At 56.9% G+C, this 16,151-nt stretch overlaps 1 protein-coding gene across 6 annotated transcripts; it reads left to right on the top strand.

Moving 5' to 3' along the window:
• Nucleotides 1-54: 54 nt before the first annotated feature.
• Nucleotides 55-7,627, top strand: LOC146765984 (uncharacterized). 6 transcript variants are annotated; one of them, XM_085592944.1, is made up of 11 exons: nucleotides 55-1,260; nucleotides 1,756-1,986; nucleotides 2,688-3,362; nucleotides 3,529-3,620; nucleotides 3,850-3,941; nucleotides 4,082-4,151; nucleotides 4,339-4,428; nucleotides 5,184-5,315; nucleotides 5,628-6,059; nucleotides 6,211-6,279; nucleotides 6,551-7,627. In XM_085592944.1, the coding sequence occupies exons 1-11, from the start codon at nucleotides 1,194-1,196 to the stop codon at nucleotides 6,800-6,802; spliced, it is 2,202 nt and encodes a 733-aa protein (XP_085449070.1). In that variant the 5' UTR covers nucleotides 55-1,193; the 3' UTR covers nucleotides 6,803-7,627. The 6 variants fall into 6 exon arrangements, with proteins under 6 accessions (XP_085449070.1, XP_085449069.1, XP_085449073.1 ...); XM_085592943.1 differs by having other exon boundaries at nucleotides 4,330-4,428; XM_085592947.1 differs by lacking the exon at nucleotides 5,184-5,315.
• The last annotated feature ends 8,524 nt before the right edge of the window (nucleotides 7,628-16,151 follow it).

Genomic DNA, 16,151 nt, shown 5'->3' with positions numbered 1-16,151 from the left:
AGGCATCCTGGAAGGTGGCACAGGAAGGAAAAGATCCAGGGAATGCTGCTCAAAGGAGGAGGTTGCCCAAAGGACAGGGAGGTCTGGGGATATGATAGCTCAGGGAGGGAGAAGGATCTGGGGGAGAAGTTGCCAAGGGGAGGAGATGGTGCAGGGAGGGTGGTTTGAGGGGCAGGAGGGAGGCTCTCTGTGAAAAACGCCAATCACTTGGTTTTTAAAATTTTACAAGTTTAATAATAATAAAGTGGTTATAAAAATAACAATACAATTAGAGCAATAAAGTTTAGAGTTAGGACAATTACAAGACAATAAAAAGGTAAATAATTACGGATGTCTGGATGCTCTTGGACACTGAGTCATGAAAAGCATGACTTGTGAACAAAGGAATCACCCTTAAACCAATACACTTGTTGCATATTCATACACCTTCATGGTTATGCATACATTCTATTCTAAACAAGAAACTCTCTCTGTTGTATGTCAACTGTTTCCTTTAATCTCCTGGCATCTTCGAGTCTGAGCAAGGCCTGAAGAAATTAGCGTCTTCTGATAAGAAGCCATAAATTCCTTTCCTTTGGAATATTTAGGTGTTTCTCAAAGCGAGTCTCATCCCTAAAAAAACTTCCCCCACATACACAGTCTCTATTTTATCATTATGTTGTAACCTAAAACTACACTTAACACACTACGTAAGAGAATTAACACAGCGTAACTTTCTAACATTACACATACAATATTCATTGTAACATTTGCGAAAAGCCAATCATAAAATATGCATTCTTCACATTGTCCAAGTCAGGAGGTGCAGGGAAGCAGGAGAATGGCAGGAGATTATCTGGGAGCAACAGCTTGAAGGAGAAGGAGAAGGAGAAGGAGAAGGAGAAGGAGAAGGAGAAGGAGAAGGAGAAGGAGAAGGAGAAGGAGAAGGAGAAGGAGAAGGAGAAGGAGAAGGAGGGTTTGCCCCGGGAGGGAGATGGGCTGGGAGGGATCATGGGGTGGAGATGTCCCAGGGGAGCCTGGCGAGGAGGAGGAGGAGGAGGAGGAACAGCAAAGGGGCTCAGGGGAGGGTGCCCAGGCACGGAGGCTCCAGGGGATGGTGGGGAGGAGCTGGCCCGGGCCAGCGGGAGGAGGGTCCGGGCAGGGGCGGCGGAGGCGGGTGGGGAACCCGGGCAGGCTGAGACCGGTCCTGCGGGATGTTGCCAGGAGACAGGGACACACAGCCTTGCCCGTCCCGTCCTGCCTCCTCTCTGCCGGCCCCAGGTGAGTCGGGGCTGCGGCGGGGGCACCCCGGCACTGGGGGGACCCGGCACTGGGGGGACCCGGCACTGGGGGGACCCCGGCACTGGGACCCTCCCCGTGCGCCCGGGGGGCTCCGGGGCTGGGCAGGGCGGTGGCCCCGGGCACCTGCAGCTCCCGAGTGCAGCTCCAGTGCCGCTGTCCCGGGTTTAAGGAAAAGCAGCCCCCGGCCCCCAGCACCCGCTGGCACCGCAGCTCCGGGGACGGCCGGGCCGGGCCGGGCCGGGCTGTGTCGGTCTCAGCACCCCCAGTGAGCCCTGGCCCGGCACATCTGGCCCGGCACATCTGGCCCGGCACAGCTGGCCCAGCACGGACTTGCCCATCGCCCCCAGCGTGCAGCGGTTCGGGATCCCTGGGTGGTTCCCGCCCCGCCTGGCCCCGCCGAGAACCCCCCTGGGGATTTCTGGCCCAACCCCGAGGCCTCTGGGACCCTCAGCGCTTCTCTCCTCCTCTCTGCAGCCCTGGAGCCCAAATCCTGGATTTGGACCCCTTTGCAGGGCTCAGATGTGGGGGGCAGATGCAGCAGCACCCTGGGGTGCTCCTGCCCTGTCCCCGCAGTGAGCACATCTGGCAGTGCCCCGTTCCCGTTTCCATCCCCGTTCTGCTCCTGCAGCACCAGCTGTGGCTGTGCTGAGCGCTGCTGGCAGCGGGAGCGGGGCCATCCTCCCCGGCAGTGTCCGGGCATGGCCGGTGAGTGGGGACGGGGCTCTCTGGGGCTTTCTCAGCTCTGCTGGGGTCCCCAACCCCCTCTGCCAGTTCTCCTGCACAGCAATGCCTGGGAATGGTGATGGAGCAGAGGTTCAGGGAGCTGGGAAGGGGCTGGAGCCCCAGGAGAGGCTGAGGGAGCTGGGAAGGGGCTGGAGCCCCAGGAGAGGCTGAGGGAGCTGGGAAGGGGCTCAGCCTGGAGAAAAGGAGGCTCAGGGGGGACCTTGTGGCTCTGCACAGCTCCTGACAGGAGGGGACAGCCGGGGGGTCGGGCTCTGCCCCAGGGAATGAAGAGGGAATGGCCTCAAGTTATGCCGGGGAGGTTTAGGTTGGATATTAGGGAAAATTCCTTCCTGGGAAGAGCTGACAGCATCCCTGCCCCACCCTGGATGCTGCCAGCCCTCCCTGGCACTGCCCCCTCTGCCAGTCTGTGCCAACCCTGCCAGCATCAAGGTCAAAAATGACCCTGGTTTAAAATGAAAATAAGGACGATATTGTGGCTTTTCCTCCCAATTGGAAGCAGCTGAGGGAGAGAGTGGGAAGGGCTCGGTGTTGGTGCTTTGGTGCACCCCCAGTGCTCCCTGACCAGAACAGGCGCTGCCAGCCCCTCCCAGGTGGTTCAGATCCAGCAGGATGGGATGGCTCCTTCCCACTGGGTGGGCTCACGGCTCTGCTGTCCCCCACAGGGCTGGCAGGGGGCCGTGCCGGGTGTGCCCGGGGTGGCAGCCCCGTCCCACGGGAGGAGGAGCACTCCCGGGCTCAGCTGCTGGGCTCCCGGCCCCGCCCGGGGCACTGGGGCAGCTCCAGCTCCATCTGCACCGAGGACTCGGCTGCCAGCTTTTGGGAGGGGATGGTGGAGCCGCTGCCGCGCCCGCAGGAGCCCGCTGGGGATGTCCCCGCGGCGGGAGCCCGTCGTGGGCAGGACGAGCCCTCGCTGGCCGCAGGGAGCAGCCCGGCCGCGGCCACGGAGCCGGGCAGAGCCCCCCGGCAGGACCGGGCTGCATCCCGGGGCAGCCTGGGGTCCCTGGCAGCGAGCATCTCCCGCCCGGGCCGGAGCCGTGGGGGGGTGGCCCGGGGGGTCCCCTGGCCGGGCCCCCCTGCCCGGCCAGCCCCGGGCCACGGGGGCTCGCCCCGGGAGGAGCTGCTGGCCTTGGCCCCGGCCCGGGCAGCTGCCGGGGTCGCTGCTGGCAGCAGCCGGGCCGGGACAGGGACAGGCTCTCCTGGCAGCGCCGTTCCCAGGGCCAGCAGTGCCAGAGCCGGGGGACATCCCGCCCTGGAGCCAGCAGCTCTCTGGGGACGTGGAGGGAGTGTCACCTTCACGATGGCTGATGTGGACAGGAAAGGAGCCGCCAGCAGCAGCAGTGAGTCCGGACCGGCCTTGCGGCGCTGGGAGGTGCTGGAGGAGCGTGCAGGGCTGTGACAAGCAGGGGAAGGGACACGGACACGGTGGCAGGGAGCAGCCCCAGCTGCCTGTGGGGTTTCCGTGCCTTTGTGGGCTCCTCCCTCCCCAGATCCATTTTCCCGCAGGTGCTGGCACGGCCGTGGGAGCCGCCGGGCGATGGGGGTCACCTGTGTCCCCAGGGCTACGTGGGGACCAGAAAGGGGGACTGCCCTGCCAGGTACGGCCCTGGGGCCTGGGGTTTCGGCTCTGCCACGGGCACAGCCCCGCCTGGGACAGGATGGGGGCAGGGATGGACGCAGGGATGCTCCTGGCTCTGCTCCCGGCTGGGATCTGGACGTGGCCAGGACACCGAGCGTGGCCCTGGCCCTTGGCCCCGGTCCTCGAATGCAGAGGAAACGCAATGGAAAAGGGGCAAATGGGATTGAAACCCCCGTGCTGGATGCCAGGGGGTGGCGGGGCAGCCACTGCGGAGGGGCCAGGAGGGGACACGAGAGCTGGGATCTGGTGCCAAGCCCTGGAGCCAAGGGGACAGAGCCAGGTATGGGGCTCCAGGGATGGCTCCTGCCCCGAGGCTGGAGCAGGAGCTGCCCCTGGAAGCCCAGGAGGGGATGGGCACCCTGAGGGCAGAGCTGGGCTGTGGCGTGGCTGGGGATGTGGGTGACGGTGTCCCTGGCACAGGACTGGCCTGGAACTACTGGGACACACCTGGGACACCCATCACCTGTGCCACACCGACCTGCAGAGGATGGTGAGGTGACCTCGGGAGGGCCCAAGCAGGGGCTGGGCTGGCACTGCTGCAGGTGGCAGGGACAGGCTGGGGTGGCTGTGCTGGCTCTGCTTTGTCCCCCTGGGCGTGATGGGAGGGCCAGAGCCGGCTCCTGGGAGAGGCAAAGATGTGGGAATGGGAAAAGAGGAGCATTTTCCAGTCTTGGCAGGGGCAGGGAGCCCGTGTGGGCCAGGAGCGGCTGGACAAGGAGAGAAGGAAAACAGCAACTTCACAAGAAGAGAAACTGGAGCTGCTGGAGGTCAGCACACTCCCGGTTTTCTAGAGGGGCCAAGATCACACCGGAGGGGTCATGGGAAGGAGCACACACATCACAGCCCTGCCACAGCTCAGTCCCTTTGCCAGCATCCCATGGGAAACATCCCTGCTGCCCAAATTCCTGCAGAGCCAAGCTGCATTTATCCTCATGGGGGATTTATTGAGGGACCGAGGCATTGAGGAGAAGAATTTGTTGGGAAAACCACCCTTGTGGCTGTAGGCAGACTGGGGTCACTGTCTGCAGCTCAGAAGGTCCCCCCTGAGCCTCCTTTTCTCCAGGCTGAGCCCCTTCCCAGCTCCCTCAGCCTCTCCTGGGGCTCCAGCCCCTTCCCAGCTCCGTTCCCTGCCCTGGACACGCTCCAGCCCCTCCAGGTCTCTCCTGGCAGGAGGCTCCCAGCGCTGCCCCAGCTCTGGAGGTGCCCCAGCAGTGCCAGCTCATGGATCAGTGGGTGCTGGGGGCTGTGCCCGAGCCACACCCTTGTGGCTGTAGGCAGACTGGGGTCACCGTCTGCAGCTCCGAAGGTCCCTGGAGAGCTCCGGCAGGGGCAGGGAGAGCTGGAATGTCGGGAAGGGCAGAGAAACAGGCAGGGCTTGAGGCCGGGCTGAGAATTCCTGGGCACGGACCCAGCAGAGCTCAGACGGGCATCAGGGCTGGGGTCCTGCCCTTGGGAAGAGCCCGCAGGGGCTGCGGGGCGGCCCGGGCCGGCGGGGGCTGAGCTGGCTGCGGCCGTCCCGCAGCGGCTGCGGGAGCTGGAGCGGGGCCGGCGCTCCGTGCTGCGGCAGCGGCTGCGGGCGCTGCGGCGGCTGCTCGGGCTGCTCCGGCGGGACCAGGCGGACACCCTGCGGCAGCTCCGCCAGGCGCTGGAGCAGGTCAGGCACGGCGGCAGGGCCGGTGGGGAGGCGATGCGGAGCTCAGGAACACCCCCGGGCCCGGAGCCCAGGGACGGGCATCAGCCGGGGGGGCACAGCAGCCCAGATGTGCCGCTCCTCTGAGGCCGCCCAGGGGTTTTGTCCCCCCCAGGAGAGGGGCTGGTGGGGGCACGGGCTGCGCTGGGGGTGCCTCGGGGGACACAGGAGGGACCCCCGGCTGTTTCTGTGCTTGTTCTGCTCCTTCCAAACCTCTGCTCAGCCCGGTTCCAGATGTTCCCCGGAAGCTCTGACCCGCCTCCAAAACTTTCCTAGGAGCGGCTGAGCGGGCTGGGGGGCAGAGCCGCCCTGCTCCACGTCTCCCTGCCCCTCCAGGACCGGGCGGGCAGGAGCGGCCGGCGGGAGCATCTCCCGAGCCGCCCGCGGGGCGCGGCGCTGCCGGGGCGGGCCGGGGGCTGCCCCGGGAGCCCCCCGGAGCCCCCGCGGGCACTCGGGACCCGCCCCGGCAGCGCCCCGGCACCGGAGCCCTCGCCGGCAGCCCTCCGGTGGGTCCGGGAGCTGCCCGGGGGTTCGAGGGGGTCCCGCCGGGGCGACCCTTCCTCCCTGCCTGCCCCGTGCGGCTCATCCCTGCCCTCCGCCAGCCGCGCTCTGCACGTCCTGCGGGGGCTCCGGCAGCAGATCCAGCGGCGCCTCGGGCAGTGGCAGGGGCTGCAGGGAGCCCTGGGGGCCGCTGGGCAGAGGAAGGAGGTGATTTGGGACCGGCAGGGAGGACATGGGGTCGGTGACAGCATCTGCCCTTGGAGGAGCTCCCATCCCTCATCCCTGAGGGAATGCCAGCCCCTGAGCCCCTGCGTGGGTGGCAGGGAGTGGGGCCAGCCGCGTTTCTGTCCCCGCGCAGGAGGGGGAGCAGAGGCAGCAGCCGGAGAAGGTCCCAGCTCCAGGAGCCCCGAGGGAGCCCCCGCTCCAGGTGAATCAGCCCCAGGCCCTGCTCCGAGGCTGGGCTGGGGTTCAGGGGGTTGGGGTCTCAGAGAGCCTTGGGGACCCCCAGATCACCTCCAGAGGCTCCAGCTCTGCCTGGTGAAATGCCCGCCAGGTGACACAGGCGTGTGTCCTGCCACCTGGAACTGCCCCGCGTGTCCGTGGCTGAGCTCCAAGCCGCGAGGAGCCAGGAACGTGTGGGCAGGATCCTCCCGGAGCTTCCAACGCGGCGCTGACCGACCTTTCCCTCTCTTGTGCAGAGCCAGAGGGAACATCCCCGCCGCGCCCCCTCCCCGTCCCCGGGCTCCATCCCTGGGCTGCCCCGGCCCGGCCGCGGCTCCCGGGGGCTCCTGCAGCACTTCCAGGAGCTGCAGCTGGAGCAGGCAGCGAGCTCGGGGAGCCCCCCTGCCCCGGGGGCACAGCTGGGACAGCCCGGGCGGGGGGCTGCGGCCTCAGACAGGTCCCACCACCACCAGTCCATGCCTCCAGGTGACCCCAGGGCCGATGGCTGATCCTGGGGAATCAGGTGGGATGGCCACGGAATGCCAGGAGCCTCTGCAGAGCCTGCCCGGATCAGGCTGGGGGTTCCCCCCTCCTCTTCCTGCTCTGCGGCTCCTCTCCGCTCCCATCTCCCGTTCTGGGATAGAGCTGGAGGTGACATCTCCTTTTCTGCCCCACCACGAGGACACCAGTTGGATATTTGGGGAAAACTCCCAAAGCTGGAAAGGAGGTTAAGCACTGGACCAGGCTGGCAAGGCACTGGTGGAATCACCATCCCTGGAAGTGTCTGAAAAATGGGTCCAAGTGGCACTTTGGGATGTGGCTTGGTGGGATTTGGTCAAAGGTTGGACTTGATGATCTTGGAGGTCTTTTCCAGTCTGAATGATTCCACGATTCTGAGTTTCCTACCTGCACACTGAGGTCCCAGTTAGGAAATTCCAACAGGCAGAACTGAGCTCCTGCAAATTCCTTGAGAAGCACCACGAGGTTGTGAGGGATCTTGGAGCAGTGGGATCTGCCCATGGAGCCAGGCTGGGATGGCTGAGCCTGGGACAGAGAGGTTTAATGGAAGAAAACCCACAGGAATTGCTCTGTTCGGATGCTTGAATTTAATTTGGAAAAGAAAAAACCCATTCCTCACTCTGGGCACATCTCCTTGGGAAATGCTGGTTTTAATTTGCAGGAGAACATCCAAGGAAAGTTTCTCCACGTGAAAAGGGGGAACTGGGAGTTTCTCGCAGGATTTTATTGCTGTGCCTTGTTCCAGGGGGGATGAGGATTGAAATATCTGTGTGCTTTCTTTCCAATGAAAATAAATGTGAGTTTTATTATGTTTCTCTGCAATGTGGGATCAGGGAAAATCTGGAATCCCTCAGGACACTCGGCCAGTCCCTGGCTGAAATTCAGGATTTATTATTTTCCTTTTAAGTTTCACAGCCAGAGCAGAGCCACAAACACATTTTTATACAGAGCTTTTTAATGAAACCCCAAATGTTTGCAAGGCTCCAGGAATGTCTCTGCCAACCTCAGGGTCCCTGGACATGCGGATGACACCAAGGGACACAAACCTGATCCTGCAGCAGGAGATTCCTGGGGAAATGGTTCCCAAATCCCTGAATGGTTCCCAAATCCCTGAATAATCATAACCAGGACTTCATCCTGGGAATTTTCTGCCTTGTCTGAGCCCAGGTGTTCCCTCGGGATGTGACAGAACCAGGGAATGCTGGGGGCACCTCTGGGGTGGTGGGGCAGGGACTCAGAGCTGGGCTGCAGCGCAGGGACCCAGTTTTGGGGTGCAGAGATCCCATTTTGGGCTGTAGGGACCCAGTTCTGGGGTGCAGGGTCCCAGATAGGGCTGGGTGCCCAAATTTAGGGTACAGGGTCCTGGTGCTGGTGCCTGGGCCCAGGTCCATCTGCGGGGTCCTGAATCCTTTGGGATCTTCCTGTTGCCCCAACATCCTGAAATAGGTCCTCAGGGAAAATAAAAGGATAAAAAGATGTGATTTAAGAGAGGTCTTCTGTTTGGTTTGATTTTGGGGTGGGCCGTGTCCCTTCCAATGGGAAGTGAGCTGGGAAAGCTCTTGGGATGGAGTTTTACAGCCCTGTGGTGCCACTGGGGTTTCGGAATCAATGGAACTTTTCCTGAGAGGAGCCTCTAAAGGAGGCAGCAGGTGGAGCCAGACTTTTAAAAATATCAGTGAATTCGCCTTTCCCCACCCTTATTTCTGACCCTTTTTTCCATCCTGGGATGCAGCTGGAATGTCTCAGCCTGGGCCCCTGCAGCCTCTGCTCTGCTCTGGAGCCATCCAGGGGATCCCAGGGCTGCTTCACTCCCTGGCCAAGGGAGGGGCTCCTGCTGCTGCTGTAAAGGCTCTGAGGTGCAGCAGAGCAGTTCAAAAATTCCTGGGAATTCCTCATCCTCTGCTCTGGAGCCAGGCTGGGAGAGCTGGGGGTGCTCCCCTGGAGAGGAGAAGCTCCAGGGAGAGCTCAGAGCCCCTCCAGGGCCTAAAGGGGCTCCAGGAGAGCTGGAGAGGTGTTGGAATTTGTGGCATAGATGATTTTGAGATTGTAGAAAGTTTTGGTTTTTTTTTGCTTTGTTGCTAAAGAAGAAGTTATAATTAGTTTGTGTTGGTTTTTGAGGTTGTTTATTTTTGCTTATTTATAACATGTTTTGCTGCCCTGCTGTAGGTTTGTTTTGCAGGGCAGTGTGTGAGGCTTTGCTCTTTAGTGGGATGTTAAAAACATTATATACTAGAAACTATGTGTGCGGTATTTATAATAATCTGCTAATATATATTACTTATGTTGAATAGTGTGTCCCCAGTCTAAACTAATAGAAAAATGCCAACACTACAGTGAAACATGGAAGGCATTGAAGAAGGAGAAAAACGATAAGACACACTTAATTTCTTCTATTTTGTTCTCTTTGACCTTTAATTTAGAATTTTCAAATTTTACTTTTGCACTTGTGTTACACTTAATTATTACTGATATCAAACACTCAGAGGTGGTAATTCATGCTGTAAGATTGAAAACTCTTTTCCATGGCCAGAGATCACAGCCAGTGTCTCTGGGGCTCTGTCCAGGGGGGTTCTGACCCCTGCCAGGGTCCCAGGGCAGCCAGAGGGAAGCTCTGGATTCCCACAGAGAGGGACTGGGGACAGGGGATGGAGGGACAGGACACAGGGAATGGCTCCCACTGCCAGAGGGCAGGGATGAATGGGATATTGGGAATTGGGAATTGTTCCCTGGGAGGCTGGGCAGGCCCTGGCACAGGTGCCCAGAGCAGCTGTGGCTGCCCCTGGATCCCTGGCAGTGCCCAAGGCCAGGCTGGATGGGGCTTGGATCAGCCTCATCAGCCCCCAGTGAAACCAAACCTCCCTAATTCCCACTTTTCCTGGGCTCATCACCTCCATTCCTTGAGGGTCATGAGGAACTCCAGCCATGCCACAGGGAATGGGGTGGGTTCAGGGAGAAGAACTGACCCCCTGCTGATTAATTCCTGCCATTCCGAGGCAATTTCAGCTTGGAAAGACATTTTTATTCTCCTGGTTAATTATTACCCACAGTAATGAGGGTGCAGCAGTGCTGAACTAAAGGTGCATTTGCTGTTTTTTCCTAATTCCAGGAATCCCTGTAGGATGCTGCTCCAGCAGAGCGTTTATTCCCATTTTAAGACATTTTGCAACAAGTATTTTACTCCAGAGGGGAACTCTGCTTGGAAGAGGATTTCGGTGGTCCCAAAGCAAAAATTCCCAGCCAGTCTAGAGAATTCCAGTCCTTCCACTCCTCAGGCTGCCCACCCCCAAGGAGCCCTGCTCCATAAGGTGTGGGTTTTGTTGAAATCCCTTAATTTCCATGGAATGGCAGGGATTGCTGTTCACTCCTCGACCATCATTGCCCATTAAGCATGGCCAATTAATTCTCCTAATTTCAGCATAATTAAATTTATTAGATGCATTTTGTACTCACAGCGAGCAGCCCCTGCCATCATTTATGGCCCTGGCAGCCAATTATTGGGGTTTTCTTCTCATTCCCATTCTCCATGGATGTCCCAGCTAATTGTGCCCATGGTGAGAAATTCCCACTTTCCCTGGGAAAACTGGGCTAATGAGGGGGGGAAAGGAGGAAATTCACCATTGGCTGATGCTGGCAGTGCTGCCCATCCCTGGCAGTGCCCAGGGCCAGGTTCCCTTTGGCTTGGAGCAGCCTGGGAGGGTGGAAGGTGTCCCTGCCCATGGCAGGGGGGTGGATTGGGATGGAATTTAGGAATTCCCCTCAGGAATGTTCTTTCATCCCTTGTGGAAAGATTAAGAGGGAAAAAAACCCACCCACCCAAGCAGGAGCAAAGAAAATATTTTTTTTCCACTTGGGTGATGTGAGAAACTGGATGGAAAATTGAATGGAAAAAGGAAATAAAAACAAAAGGCAACCACTGAAATCACATTGAAAAAGATGGAAAATGATGGATAAGAAATAAGAAAAAGGAAAAGCAATATCTGCCACCATTTTGTTGAGGGATAAATGATAAGAAAGGAGATGAAAGTTTTGCTGCCCTGCTGGGATTAAGGATTTTGACAGCCAAGGAGCAGCAGAGCAGGGAAATTGCCCCACTTCCCAATCCCAGAGGGAAGGAATAGGGGAAAAAAATCCCTTCACTTTCCCCCCAGGAAAAAGCAAAGCAAAAAAAAAAAAAAAAAAAAAAGTAAAATCTGGAAAAAAACTTTTTTACATTTTACTTAAAAAAAAGGGAGAAAGTCTGAAGAAGATGAGGGGGGAAATGGGAGATTAATTTAGAAAAACTGTGAAAATATGAAAAAATTCATTTCATGGAACTTGGAGAGCAAGATCTCTTTTACAGCAACATTGCCACAAAACCAGGACACACGGCTGGGTTAGAAATCTGGGAATTAGCCATGGAAAAGCCGAGCAGGGAGGGGCTGGAGAGTGGAAGGGGCTTGCAGCCAACAACTGGAGCAGTTTGGGAGGTGCTGGCGCCCTTCCCTTCCCAAACCAGGGCCGTGCAGAGGTTTCTATGGGCACTGTCAGGCTTCAGCCCTCCCTCGAGTGAGAGAAAGGAGAGAGGTGCACGCACACAAAGGAGCAACACAAACAGGACATGGAGGTCAGCGGGGAAGAAGCCAAGTCCCAGACGGGAGGGAGGAGGAGATGCCTTGATTTTGGAGCTGAAATCCTCTTGTAAGCTGTGGAGAAAGGATTCTTCTTCCCTGTAATGCATGGAGCTATGGGGAGATGAAAGTGTTCAAATTGTGGATAGGAGCAGAGGCCTCTGTGCTGACCCCGTGAGAAGTTTGAACACAGAGAGAGAAGAGTGATGAGAACCAGGGAGAAGACGAAGATCTCTGTTCCCAGGGATGAAGGAGATTTTAGAGATTGACAATGAGAACCTTTGCCTTTGAACAGTTCATCTATATTGTAAATGCAGGCAAACCCAATGGGAAGAAATGACGATGTCTGACTCAGTTCAGCATGCTGACTTATTTCTTTATTATAACTATTACTAAAATACATTAATATACTATATAAAAGGAGGATATTAAAACTACATACTACTTTCTCTGACTCTAACACAGCTCGTGACCCTCTCTGAGAGCCCAGCCCCAGGTGGGTTGGATTGGCCATCACGCTCAAACAATCCTCACCAGAATCCAACCAAGCAATCACCCCAGGTAAACAATCCTCCAAACACATTCCACATGGGAAAAACAAGGAGCAGAAATAGAAATTGTTTTCTTTTTTATTTCTCTCTGTGCACCTCCATGAAGAACCTTGTGAGGGAGAGAAATGTGCCTGCCACACATCTATAAAACAATACCCCATAAGTTGGCGTGGCCCATGGACCAGCTGTGGGAAGGTTTGTGGGAATGGGAAGGATTTCACGACTGCAGATTTCCCTGGGTGGATGCTATTTGTGAGAGAGCCACAAGAGAACTGTTTTTTCATCGTGGAAAAGTCTCCATAACATTTGCAAGAGGGACTTTTCTCCCCAGGTGATCTGAATAAAGACTACTCTAGAGGTGGTAAGCCAAATGGAAATTTTAGGTTTTGATTCTTTACATTGTCAGTGAGAAAGGAAAGGTTGTGGGGGGAGGAGAAGTGTTCTGAAGGGTTTGTTCTGATTCTTATTACTCCTTTCTTTTAGTTACTCTTAATAAAATTTTCTTGGTACCCTTTTGAGCCTGCTCTGCCTTTCTCCTAATCCTGTCTCACAGCAGGAAATGAGTGCTCTGGGGATTGGCCAGCACTGAACCCACCACACTCTTTGGTGCCTTGGCTGGGAAACCTCAAAATTGCTGAAATCTCAAATTGGTGACTAAACCACACATTTGGAAGGTGTCCCTGCCCTTGGCAGGGGTGGGACTGGATGGGATTTAAAGTCCCTTCCCACCCAAAGCATTCCATGGCTCTGTGAAATCCTGGGGAATTCCTGATGCTGACTGGACAAAGGTCAGCGGATTGAAATATCTGCCAAATCTTTTCTAAATGTGGGATATTCACAGAAGGCAGAGCTGTGGAATTCCCATCAGGAATAGCGGCCTGAGCACCTCTGGGGGTGTTTGGGGGAATTTGGGAGTGTTTAGGGAGGAGTCCCACCCTAAGGTTCAGGGGAACACCCTTTGTGTGCTGCTGATTTTTAGGAGCTGCAATGTGTAGGGGGAAAAAATGAAAAATGGTTTATTACTTTTTTTTTTTCCTTTTTAACATCCAATTCCCTGCAGAAGCTACATCCAATGGGTGCTGGAATTACGCAGAGCTCCTGTTTTAATTAGAACCTTGGAAAATCTGGCAATTAGGGAAGAGCTCTGCAGTCACTGTGCGCTGCACTGGAGCTGCAGCTGCAGCCTCAGAGCCCAAACCAAGCCCCAGACAGGCAGAAAATTCCCAGAACAGCATCCCGTGGTTTTTTCCTTCCCATGGCCACACATACAGGATCCATCCTGCCTAAAATGAGTGGGATAAAATTAAATTTGGGGCTAAAAGCCAGGCCGGGGTTAAAGCTGGGCATTTCATCTCGGCACAATTTGCGGCTGGAGAGCGGTGGCGCCCTGCGGGAGGCTCTGGGCTCATCCCAAGAGTTCAGTGGAAGCTTTTCCTGTCGGTAATTCCCGCTGGGATGAATCCCGGAGCGGGGAGCAGCTCTGCAGGGATGCTCTGTCCCACTAGATGGCAACTCCGCTCCGCGCAACGCAGCGCTCGGGAAATTGTAGATGGGATAAAAAAATCCAGCTGTTCCCATTCCCTGGAGACCTGAGGGGTTTCCTCCTGCCGAAGCAGCGGGATCCAGATGTGCAAGGCCCAGCGGCACCTCTGGCAGCAGCTGTGGGTGGGCACAGCGGGGTGTGATGGAGCGTTCCCGGCGGGAGCACATCCCAAACTGCCAGCCTCCCTTTCCCTGGGAAAGCTGCTCTTCCCAAACGCTGCCTTTGGGATTCCTGCCAGCCTGAGCCGGGGGATCTGCACGAGCACGGAGTGGAGGAACTCCACTGGGGCTCCAGTGGGGCTCAGCTCCACAGGATCCTTCCCACACTCCGTGTCTGAGATCCCCACCTTGGGCGAAACATCCTAAAGCCAAAGCCTGAGCCTGGGCTTGTTGTAGGATCACGGAATATCCTGAGTTGGAAAAGACCCCCAGGATCATCCAGTCCCACCCCTGTTCCTGCCCAGACCCCCAACAGCCCCACCCTGTCCATCCCTGGTGTCCAAAGGCTCCTGGAGCTCTGGCAGCCTCGGGGCCGTGCCCATTCCCTGGGCAGCCTGGGCAGTGCCCACCACTGGACATCTGTGACCCCCAAAGGAGGGATAAGGAACGATTTTCCCTTTTCCCTGGTGTTTCCACGCTTCCAGGTCTCTCCCCATCCACCCCTTGGTGGCCTTGGCCCTTGGCCCTGCTCTCAGGAGGGTTTGAGCAGAGCAGATCTATCCCAGAGCTCACCCTCCATCCCAGGGGAACTCCACATGCATCTTCCCCACACAGCCGAAGCAATGTGAGGAAAAATCCCTCCATAAACCAGGAGATTTCCACATCCAGCCTCACTGGGAGTTTTAGAGCAGGACACATTCCTGTCCTTCGTGTTCATCCTTGCTGGCACCTCTTGGGCCACTCGTGCTGGGCAGAGGCTGCTTTAACCCTGCTCAATCCTGCTTGGAGTCAAAGCAGAAAGAAGGAATTGTACCCCACCCTCCGTGATCCCCATTCCTGCAACACATAGCAGGCGTTCCCCTGAGGTGTTTCCTCTCCCAGAGGCACCCAGAAAAAGGGAAAAACGGGGCTGGGAAAGTGTGAAACTGCAGGATTCATTCCTCAGGATCCTCACCGGCACTCAGGGGTTGCTCAAGGGAGCCCAAGGAGAAACCTGAGGCTGTTCCGACCTCCAGAGCAGGGGGAGGGAGGCACCAAAGCAGCAGTGGCACCTTCAGTGAGGTGACACGGTGACAGGAATGTTAATGCTGGCACAACTCCCTCTCCCAGGTAGGAAGTGTTTCTAGCAGCACGGCAAATCCAATTTCTGCTGGGTACAAATTCCACCCAACAGCCAAAGCCCCCCTGAAACACTCAGCGAGGCTGGAATTGAATTCCAGCTGTGGCAGACAGGCAGCAGCTCCCGGCTGGGAGGGGCTGGGGGGAAATGGAGCTTGGGGCAGGGGCAGGGAGATTTTGGGAGCACAACTGAGGCTCTTGAAGGAGGAGAAGAGGATGGAGGAGAATGTGGATCTGCCTGGGGGAGAGCAAGGGGATGTGGGGGAAGTTGAAGCTGGAAGTGGCCAAGGCCAGGGGTGATTTGGCCACTGCTGCCTCCTGCCTTGCCTGGTGAGCAGCACATGGAATCTTGGAAACATGGAATGGCCTGGGTGGAAAGGGACCCTAAAACTCATCCAATGCCACCTCTGGAATGGGCAGGGACACCTTCCATTGTCCCAGGCTGCTCCCAGCCCTGTCCAGCCTGGCCTTGGGCACTGCCAGAGATCCAGGGGCAGCCACAGCTGCTCTGGGCACCTGTGCCAGGGCCTGCCCGCCCTCCCAGGGAACTATTCCTGCCCAATATCCCATCCAAAATTCTCATCTTTTAGTTTAAAACTCAATCCCTCACTCTCTGCTCATGTAAAAATTGATTGTTCATGAGGACTTGGCTGCTGCTCCTGCAGGATCTGGGTTACCCCGGTGGTTATCCTGGGGAAATTGAGGCAGCAGAGGAAGGAGGACTGGATCAAGACAATTTCAAATCTTGGATCCTCCATGAGGATCATCCCCAACACTGTCCATAGGACCCTGCATCCCTCCAGTGCCCGCTGGAAGTTCAGGCATTTCCTTCCAGCGGTATTTTCTTTCCCAAACGCATCTGAGCAGGAAGCTGGAATAATCCAAAGGACGGAATGAAGAGGATCAAACTGCAGCAGAGATCCAACTGCAGGTTTCCAGGAAAAATGGGTTTCCAGGAATCCTCAGTGTGGAAACCTTGGTGGGGGCACCTGGTCAGGAAATGTGGCTCCAAGGGGTGTCCGGGTGGATGAAGTTCTAAAACAACCACACACAATAACTGGTAACACTCGGGTGGTGCTCACTGCAGAGCTCCAAAGGAACCCAAGGATGAAATAGCTGAGCTATTAACAGCATTAACTCTGCCCTGAGAGCTCTCCCTTAACATTTCCTCACCATCAGAGGGAAAGGAAGCAGCGAGACCTTGATTGGAAAAAATGCTCTTGAGCAGCTCCAGGAACAGCAGATTATCAAAAGGGATGTGCAAATGAGGTAGAACTGCACTAAGGAGGGAATTAAGGAGCACGGGAGATCAGCTCCTGGGCAATCCAACCAGGCTTTTGTGCTGGAGTTTCTGAGGAGGC

This window comes from Lonchura striata, chromosome 15 (genome assembly GCF_050655825.1).
Source record: "Lonchura striata isolate lonStrDom1 chromosome 15, ASM5065582v1, whole genome shotgun sequence".
NCBI classification, from domain to species: Eukaryota; Metazoa; Chordata; class Aves; order Passeriformes; family Estrildidae; genus Lonchura; species Lonchura striata.
Note: the sequence above shows the minus strand (reverse complement) of the source record. Positions and strands in the feature narration are given on the sequence as shown.